The sequence below is a fragment of the Nothobranchius furzeri genome, chromosome 6, assembly GCF_043380555.1.
Source record: "Nothobranchius furzeri strain GRZ-AD chromosome 6, NfurGRZ-RIMD1, whole genome shotgun sequence".
Taxonomy (NCBI): domain Eukaryota; kingdom Metazoa; phylum Chordata; class Actinopteri; order Cyprinodontiformes; family Nothobranchiidae; genus Nothobranchius; species Nothobranchius furzeri.
The window spans coordinates 35,081,487-35,092,093 of NC_091746.1; the positions used below are offsets into that span (position 1 = coordinate 35,081,487).

The window sequence follows — 10,607 nt, forward strand, 5'->3', positions numbered from 1 at the left end:
AGCTCTGCTGGAGGTGGGAGTTGAAGACCGTCTTTACAGGTACTTCTACCAGGTGTTCCCAGCAGACCCTCACTATGCGTTTGGGTCTGCCAGGTCTACGCAGCATCTTCCCCTGCCATCTGATCCAACTCACCACCAGGTGGTGATCAGTTGACAGCTCCGCTCCTCTCTTTACTCGGGAGTCAAAAACATATGGCACTTGACTTATTTCACTTTGTGTAATGTCACCATTTAATGAATGAGTTTTACTTTATGGAAAATTTTAGCAATAGTCTATTTTTGAGATGCTCTAAATTATTCTTTTTCTTGCTAACATTTGCTTCTGTCTCTCTGTTTATGCTCAGACTCTGTTGGCCCACGGTTCAATCAACTCCCTGGACTCTGCTGCACCCAAAAGCAGCAGCCAACGTTCAAGTCCACTCCACCAACACATCCCAGTGACTCTGTGTGTGTTAGTTTCGTCACCATTTCTACACTACATCTCGTAAATGTGAAACAACACACACACACACACACACACACACACACACATATATATATATATATATATATATATATATATATATATATATATATATATATAAATTTAAAAAAAAATATATATATATATTCCATTTTTGTAGCAGAGGACAGTGCATCAATGGCAGCCTCTGTTAGGAGTATTTTTGGGGCCACACAGATTAGCTGTCTCTGCTGAAACACACACACACACACACACACACACACACACACACACACACACACACACACACACACACACACACACGAGTCATGATGGGAGAAGGGAAGGAGCTGGACTGTGCTGTGGTGTGTGCGTCTGAAGGGCACAATATGAAAGGCAAATACAGAGATACTCTGGGATTCTGGATCACAGTGACTTAATTTCCAATCCTCTGTCTTTGGGGGGGTTTCCGCTCGTTGCTAAACCCAGTTCAGACTCACTCCCTCCAGTTCTTCTGGATCTGAGACAGCTGGGCAGAGAAGCTCAGAAGGCAAGCATGGACATGCACACACAAACAATGGAATTTGGTGTTTTGTAGTTGGTAGCATGGATGGAGAATGAAACACTGGACAGCTGGGACAGATCCTTCTATGGTGTTTATCAGCTCAATTTGTCACTCCCTGAACCTCTTGTGACAAGAAATCTATACAACAAACATGCGACACACATACATACATTCTGTCACTTTCCCGTAGACCTCGTTAGCGGGCAAACAGGGTTCCCACATGGACACCAACCCTCATGCTGTGCACCGGTGTGCTTCTTGCGGGTCTTTATCTTCATTTTGTCGTCAATAATCTGTAAAATTTCATTCAGTGTAAAATACAAAAAGTAAAAAGTCCAGTGGAAAAGTGCATATGTCACATAAGTGTGTAGTTGTATGAGTGAGGATGTGTGTGCATCAGTGAGTGAGTATGGGTGTATATGATGGCACACAAAGGAGGAAGCAGCTGAAACTTGAATCGATTGCACAGCTCAGCAAACAAATTGAAAAGCTCATGTGATGTAGTTTTAAACTAAGTCTGTCTAAGCAAACAACACACATCACAGCTGCAGAAATCAGTTAAGAGCATTTGATGTATTGCTTTTAACCATTTCTTTCTCCAGTATTTGATTATTGTTGCTATATAGTTGCTACACTTGCAAGGGAAACTTTGTAAATGCTTTTTACAACAAAGAAAAACAAATTGATGTTATCAGGGAGAAATCTAAATAATAGGGCAAAACTTCACATAAATTAATAAACAGACTCGTCCCAAATTTACAAACTCTAAACTTGTCTAGATCTTCTTGTAAAACTTTGTCTTTTTTTTGTAACTTCTTAAACTAAAGCTTAAAGTCTACCAAACTTAAAACCCTTAAAACCTGTAACTTTGTGCATTCTACGCTATTCTGACTCAAGGCCATGGTCTCAGATTTACAGTAGAGGAGCTGATTTTCATTCCAGTTGCTTCACACTCAGCTGTGAACTGCTCCAGTGTGAGCCAGATATCATGTTCTAATGAAGCCAACAGGATGTCAGATATTATTGACTTAAATTTAAGCTGAATTAACTCAAAACTTTGGGTGTTTATGTAATGTGATTGAATTGGTTACTTTTACTGAATGATCAATAATTCCATATAAATATGAATTATCATTTAGGGATGTCCCGATACAACTTTTTCATTTCCGACACGATACCAATATTGCAGCCTTCAGTGTTGACTGATATCAATCTGATATGAATTCAGAACAAATCATACATACTTTTACCTATTTCGTAGTGTGGAATGTATGAAAGGCTTCATCAAGTTGTATTACTCATTTAGAGAACAAGAGCCAATAACAGTAAGTATGAAAACATGATAATTGTATCTTAACTCATTCGCTGCCAGCCGTTTCCTGATCGGTAAAGCCCTTCACTGCCAGTGTTTCTCACCGTTTTTGCTGTATTTTTAAGAGTCACAGAACGTTGCGCACTAGTATGATGTCATCGCCAAAACAACCAAAACAAAGCAGAGACTCACCTCTTACATCAGGAAGAATCCGCACGTTTCGAGCTTTATCCGTTCTTTCATAATCCGTTGTTGAATTGTGATCGACAGAAGCTTTTCCGGTTCGCGCCTCACTTTTTGTACAGCAGCGGCACAAAACGATCTCCTAACACATTAATTTCTGCTTCCTGATCATGTGACGTGTGACGTATGCGGATGAAGATCGGCTTTAGAGCTGAGGTAGTTGTTCTCATGGTGGGGGTGCACGTTCCGATGCCCACACAGTAAAAACATGCAAATGAGTGAGCACTGAATGAGTTAACAACTGGTTGCAAAAATGTGAACCTTAACGGACTGCTTATATTGGAGATTTTTGATGCTGTCCAATATAATCCGATACACTGTCTTTGGACCCAAATCAAAACAGTGGGCCGATGTCCGATATTGAATTACTTCCGATAACGATGTCGGAACAGGACATCCCTATTATCAGTCTTAATGATCATTCAGTAAAAGTAACCACTTCCATCACGTTACATCAATGGCGAGCCAGCCAGGAGAGATAAACTTTATTCAAAGAGGATAGATGGGAAGTCCTGTGTCACCTGCAGCCTTGATGACTTGTGATATACCACAGGATAAGTTAAGAATATTGGCTCAAGTTCATATTGGCACCACGGTGTCAGATTGACCAGTATGAAGAAGTTAAGTTTTGGTCATATTGATGAAACACTTGGCCATTTAGTATGCTACAATTATGTAGTTTTCATGACTAAACTTAGAGGTTATGGGTCTGTACTGCATCGTGTCAGAGCCACCAAATAGCCTAGTCACCAGATTAACATTCTAAGGATGTATCCCTTTTGTTTTGCTTCCATAAATGTGTAAAACTGTGTGTGCGTGTGTTTGTGAGTGTGTGTGTGTGTGTGTGTGTGTGTGTGTGTGCGCGCTTGTGTGTGCTTTACCTCTGGCCACCCTGCGGAGTGTTTTTTTATGTTTTGTAGAAGCTACGAGGTGGCCATCAGGTCAGATCTGATACGGATGTCTTCTCCTTGCTCCACGAGCTGGAAGAAAGATCAGTTTCTGTGATTATGGTGTTGCCTTACTTTACTGTTCTTTCTTTCTTACTTAAAAGAGAATATAGAAAAGATTATTCCTGCGCTGCTTTTGGTTAAGAAAAACAATGCTGTTTGTTCAGCACCTTGCTCCTGTTCATGATTGTCCAGACTAGCCATGCTACTGTTAAATTTGGATTGAATATTTTTAATCCACACAGAGTTAAACATTTTCAACATGTGTGCTGCATCAGCAGAACTATTTCTGATTATGACCAAAGTTTTACATAATATAATAAGTATTGATCTTCACACGTTTATTATTTTTTCTTCAAACATTCCAGAAAGGTAAAATTAAACATTTTGTGTTGCCAAAGGATGAATTCTGACGATTTTGTGTATACCCCAAGTTTTTATGTCATACCATTTTCAGAAAAAAAAAGAAAAAAATTGTATTTTATCATACTTTTTCTTGGAAATTTTAGACTAGACATGTTGCTACTCTCTAGAAGAGAAAGCGTTTTTGTTTGGCACAAAATAATTTCCACTTGCATTATTTTTCCATAGTTACACTTTTAATCATGTATATAATAGGATTTCTGTTAAATACTGCAGAAATTTTTGATCATGTATGTGGGCCTCCTAAGCTGACTTGTTTTACCCCACAGTAAGGAGAAATTGTGAATTTTGGAGAATGCCAACCCTAACCCTAACCCTTTTGTTTTTTTTTTTGTTTGTTTGTTTTTTTAGAAAATATTGTAAGAGCTCATGGTTCATTTTGTTATGTTGGTTTAATGATTTTTTTCCCCTGAAAAATAAGATGCCATAGTCAGCTAAATGTAAACCAATGAAGGTAAAGTAACCTATCATTTGGGGGAAAGGTGTTGTTCAACAGAGGATCTTTGTGGGACACCAGATTTATGTACTACATCATTTTGATGCAATTAAAACACAATTTAAAGGGAAGAAAACTTTATAAATACTGCTATATAGCTGTCCATATGACATCTCATCATCTTACCCTTCTGAGGGTCAAGAAGGAAAAAAAATAATTCTGTTTACTTTAAAATCATTTGTCCTTTATTAGTTTTTTATATAATTTGCATTAAACCAGATCACAATCTATTTGTTTATATTGTATTTCCCTTTCTTAAGTGCCCATCCTTTTTTCTTTTTCATTTAATTTGTTTGATTGAATAGATATGGTCCTGCTGGGGAAAAAAACAACAACACTCAACTGGACATATGCACCCAAAAACTGTTTCCACAGCAGCTAATTCTTCCACCTGGCTTATTTCCAATACATCATTACTTCTACTGTGTCATACATAGAAGCAAAATGGTAACTCTTTAGTGTAGAAAGACTTGCAGTAAAAACAAATGAAACTGCTTATTCTCAGTAAATAAAAACAGGCATTTTCTAAAGAACAAATATAGTTTTTGATGAAGAATTTCTAACATACATGTACGATTGGTTAACACAGTTTTGATTTAAGGTTTATAATCATTTAAAGCACCCTGTACCTGCATAAGAAGCCAACACTTATTCAATATTATTTCAGTCAGAATGATTAGCATATTTATTTCTAACACCAGCCATCTAAAATCCCAGCTACAGAGAAAGTAAATGATGACTGTAGTGGTGGTGTAATAAAGAAGACAGCTTCTACAGGATGCTAGCAGAGCTTTTGTTGTCATGGTTATGTGAAGTCACATCAAAAATAAATAAATATGATGAAAAAAACATGACGGCAAGGTTGTAAATTTGCTGAGTTGTTTGTAAACTTTGACAGCGAGACCACAGTGTAAAAAAAGTCTGTCTGGAGATCTCAATAAAAGTAACATCTGTACAAACATTGCTTATTTTTGTTATTGTACATATGTATTTTTGTACCTTTTCATGCTGTTTCCCGTTAGCATATTTGCTATATTGTAAATTACTTGCATAAGAACAGCTTGAGAAATCAATAAACCATTAGATAAGAGAAAATAGTAGTAGAAGTCATGTGTAAATAATCAGAAAGCGTCCCACTGGAGTTTTCTAGTGAGAGGTTAGAGACAACTCAGGCTCTGCTGAACCAATGGGACACAACAAAGACTTTAACAATAGGTTGTCCTTGCTTTCTGCAACAATAACCTGGTATGGGATGACACAGCCTGAAATGATTACATGCAAAAGTATAGTTGGAAAGTTGGTGCATATTTTGGCCAGTGTAGCAATGTAATGTCAGGGGTTCAGACCAGCAGGCCAACAAATCTTTAATCACCTTACTGCACAGTGAGTGAGAAACAAAGAAATGATGCATCAAGGCAGCTGACCTATAGGTGAGGGAGTGCTACTGTGTGCAAACTTAATGAAAGGGGTTTTATAGACATATTTGAGAACTATGGACACTTTGAAACCCACTGTGCAAATGTATTTATTTGTTTGTTTGTTTTAGAAAGGAAAGGTACAATGCATATTAATGAACATTTTCACAAATGTAAATATGCCAGATTGTAGCCTTCGGCTACTTTCCATCTGCAGACCCCCTGGCAGGTTGGTGTTACACATTGGTTAATAAAAATTCTAAAAGACAGAGTATATAAACTCACCTAAAGGATTATTAGGAACACCTGTTCAACCTCTCTGTAATGCAATTATCTAATCAACCAATCACATGGCAGTTGCTTCAGTGCGTTTAGGGGTGTGGTCCTGGTCAAGACAATCTCCTGAACTCCAAACTGAATTTCAGAATGGGAAAGAAAGGTGATTTAAGCAATTTTGAACGTGGCATGGTTGTTGGTGCCAGACGGGTCGGTCTGAGTATTTCACAATCTGCTCAGTTACCGGGATTTTCATGCACAACCATTTCTAGGGTTTACAAAGAATGGTATGAAAAGGGAAAAACATCCAGTATGCCGCAGTCCTGTGGGGGAAAATGCCTTGTTGATGCTAGAGGTCAGAGGAGAATGGGCCAACTTATTCAAGCTGATAGAAGAGCAACTTTGACTGAAATAACCACTCATTACATCCGAGGAATGCAGCAAAGCATTTGTGAAGCCACGACACACACAACCTTGAGGCGGATGGGCGACAACAGCAGAAGACCCTACCGGGCACCACTCATCTCAACTACAAATAGGAAGAGGCTACAATTTGCACCAGCTCACCAAAATTGGACAGTTGAAGACTGAAAAAATGTTGCCTGCTCTACTGAGTCTTGATTTCTGTTGAGACATTCAAATGATAGAATCAGAATTTGGCGTAACAGAATGAGAACATGGATCCATCATGCCCTGTTACCACTGTGCAGGCTGGAGGTGGTGGTGTAATGGTGTGGGGGACGTTTTCTTGGCACACTTTAGGCCCCTTTGTGCCAATTGGGAATAGTTTAAATGCCACAGGCTACCTGAGCATTGCTTCTGACCATGTCCACCCCTTCAAGACCACCATGTACCGATCTTCTGATGGCTACTTCCAGCAGGATACTGTACCATGTCGTAAAGCTTCAGGAGGCTCCAGGAGGCATCCTGACCAGATGCCCGAACCACCATAACTGGCTCCTTTTCGATGTGGAGAAGCAGCGGCTCCATTCTGTGTCCCTTCCAGATGTCCTTACTCAATCCCTAAGGCTGAAACTGGCCACCGTACAAAGGAAACTCATTTAGGCCGGCTTGTATCTGCGATCTCATATAAAATCTACTAAATAGATTCCATTTTTGATATTAAATGATTGATTAAAATTTATCACAAATGTGTGCATCCCTGAGCCACTCTCTCAAATAGCAATAAACAAATCTGAAGAGGACAAATTCTTGCAGTTTGCATGTTGACTCTGATGGACAGTAAAATGTGTATTAGAATAATTGTTTCCCAATCGGATTCGGAAAGGAGTAGAATGCCTTCTCCGGGTCAGGAATGAGGTGGAGGAGTTTCAGTATCTCGGAGTCTTCTTCACGAGTGAGGGAAAACTGAAGCGTGAGATAGATAGGCAGATTGGTGCAGTGCCTGCAGTGATGTGGGCGTTGTACCGGTCTGTCGTGGTGAAGAGAGAGCTGAGCCAGAAGGCAAAGCGCTTGATTTACCGGTTGATCTACGTTCCTACCATCACCAATAGTCGTGAGCTTTGGGTAGTGACAGAAAGAACGATATCGCAGATACAAACGACCAAAATGAATTTTCTCTGCAGAGTGGCTGGGCCACTCCCTTAGAGATAGGGTGAGAAGCTCGGTCATCCAGGAGGGGCTGATCCTCCACATCAAGAGGAGCCAGTTGAGGTGGCTCGGGCATCTGGTCTGGATGCCTCCTGGACAGCTCCCGGTGAGGTTTTCCGGGCACATCCAACCAGGAGGAGGCCTTAAGGTAGACCCAGGATGCAATGGAGGGACTATGTCTCTCACCTGGCCAGGGAACACCTTGGGATTTCCCCGGAGGAGCTGGCCCAAGTGGCTGGGGAGAGGAAAGTCTCGGCCTCTCGACTTAGGTTGTTGCTCCCGCAGCCCGACTCCGGATAAGCGGACAAAAATGGATGGATGGATGTTTCCCAATCAGATGGAGGTCTCTTGTCACAAAGACAAATCTGTTGAAAAAATGGCCATTCTCAGTAGTTATTTTGTAGGAAACAAAACAGAAAAGTTTTTTAATTCCTAAAACACTGCTGCTCTTATTATTGTCAACATGAAAATTAACACCTCATCAAAAAATTAAGATCCCCATAAGATTTGCAGTAACGTTATTCACTTATTGTCCTCTGATATTTTGTATTCTTGTAAATACTGATAATAAAGAGTCTCCTACAAACATTACTTTTTTGTTGTATTGCTTTCTTGATGGCAGAAAAAGCTAATGCAAGAATGACCTTTGTGGGAAAAAATCATATTTGTACTTCAGCTGAAGCTGAAGCATTGTTTAAAACTCAGACCCCCTCTTTTCTCACACAAGTGGCTTTTTCAAATTTAACATTTGACCTGACATTTTTGTGCATATGTTTTTAACCAAGCACTGAACAGTTGTTGTGCTGATGAGATGGTGTAGCACTGATTGATGCAGTCACACAGAAACAGATCTGAGATGAGCAGGTTGCATGTGCTGACAGCCAGCACTGTTTGTGACAATCAGGCTTCAAAAGGACAAGCAAATCAAAAGAATAAAACAGAGCAGTGACCATACATGTGTGTGGGTGTTTGTCTTCATTTCACAGCTCTTATCTTGCCTTTTCATGCAGCTCTGCCTCACCGTAATTCCTTTACATGTCACCCTCTCTCTCTCTAAGCATGGCACCCCTTCTCAGTTTGGTTTAGACTACGCTGATGGCAGGTGGTGTGAAATCATCCTCCATGCATCTATTCATCCAACCATCCATCCTCATTATTTTCATTCCCACACCAACTCTTCATGTCATATCATTTTATCCTACTTTATGTCTCCATTCCCAAGATCCTTCTGTCTCTCATCTCTGTTCCCCATTCTCCTCTCGTGTCTTAGGCATGTCTTCAGAGGAAAGTGGAATTGACACATTTAAAATGTATCTGCTATACTGCTGTGGGGTCTAGCAGGTTGACTGCTGAAGAAAATCTGGTCTTATTTCACATGAACCAGCAAGAATAAATCACAGTCCAAGATCTATTGTATGACTGAACTGAGATTGAGCTGTAATAAACTCAATCTAGATTTGTTTTGGACTAAATTGGGTTGCATGGAATTTTATATTATCTAGAGCATAGTTATGAAGGCTATGTGACAAAGGATTTTTGAGCAAGACGCTACAGCTAAAAGCTACCCCCTGGGCACGATACAAAGTGCAGCCCACTGCTTCTTCCTGAGGTAAGGATGGCTCAAATGCAGGGAAAAAAATGTCCACAAGGAGACCAAAAAAAGCAGAAGTAAACAAGTTACTTTTGTTGTGATTCTGTACAAATACAATTCATTTGGAGGATAAATGGCTTCTTTAGCCTCATATCATGGTTGAACTTGAGGATCCCAAAGTGATGTCAGTGCTGGAAAATACTGATCTTTTGCTGCTGTAATGACTTTTGTTCCAAACAATCAATCAATTTTTATTTATATAGCGCCTTCCACTGCCTTTGTGGGAGCCCAAGGCGCTGAGCATAAAATACACTAAGAACATAAAGAGCAATAAAAAGGAAATAAAAGCAACATACAAAGTGTAAAAGCAGCATAAATGCATAAAATCAGGTCACATAAAAGCCAAACGATAAAAATGAGTCTGGAAACGACTCCTAAAAGCCGTTGTTACTTTTATTTGATGATGCATTGTTTTGTGTGTGTGTGGTCCAAATCCAAATGTTAACCTGCGCTGGACTATCTATTCATGAAATAAGTGTATTGTGCTTCACTGAGTCCTATTTTTACACACATATATCTTGGCTCACAGCACTGCATCACCTGGTCTCAGGAGCGTTCGAGGAAGAGTTTCATTAGATGGTGTGATGCTGGATATGTTCACGTGAGGGAATGTCTCTGTGACTTTCCTTGACATTAAAGTTGTCCATCACTGAAAAAAAAACATGTTTTCTGATTATTTCTGATTATAATCATTCGCTCTGAGTTTTTCATGCAGGCTGAACATGAAAAAGTCACCCATTTCCAGCATTAGCTTCTAAAAGAAAATAGACGGTGAAACTCTAGGATTAGAAAAGCCTGACAGATCTAGGTCACACACACATTTAACATTCACGGACTCACCCATCTCATGATGGAGAAGACTGTTGTTGGTTTAGTGTCCTGGAAACAGCAGAGAACATCTCAACTGGTAGAAGCTGACCGTTAGCATGAGCTTGTGATTATGGACCTTATACATGACAACAGCTGTGCTAAGATCTGTTAAGTCATGTATTTTAATGTTGTTGATTTAATAAACAAAGGATTGTTGTGGCATCAGAATCTGCATAATGAAAAAACCTGGCTTTTTTTTTTTTTTTGCAAACTAACATTGGATTATGCATTTACAATTCCCCCAAAATTATGCACCGCAAGTTAGGTATGGCACAAAGAAGGCCTTGTATAATAGATGGAGTGATTTTTGATTGACAACTGCCTTAATTCTACACAACATACTAACTAGTTTTGAT

At 39.5% G+C, this 10,607-nt stretch overlaps 1 protein-coding gene across 2 annotated transcripts in view; it reads left to right on the forward strand.

Moving 5' to 3' along the window:
* gfra2b (GDNF family receptor alpha 2b) overlaps positions 1–4,377 on the forward strand; it is a 303,407-nt gene extending 299,030 nt beyond the window's left edge. For both annotated transcript variants that reach the window (XM_054747149.2, XM_054747150.2), the window contains one exon: positions 345–4,377. In XM_054747149.2, coding sequence (XP_054603124.2) covers positions 345–488 — 144 coding nt within the window. In that variant the 3' untranslated portion in view covers positions 489–4,377. The remainder of the gene's footprint in view (positions 1–344) is intronic.
* The last annotated feature ends 6,230 nt before the right edge of the window (positions 4,378–10,607 follow it).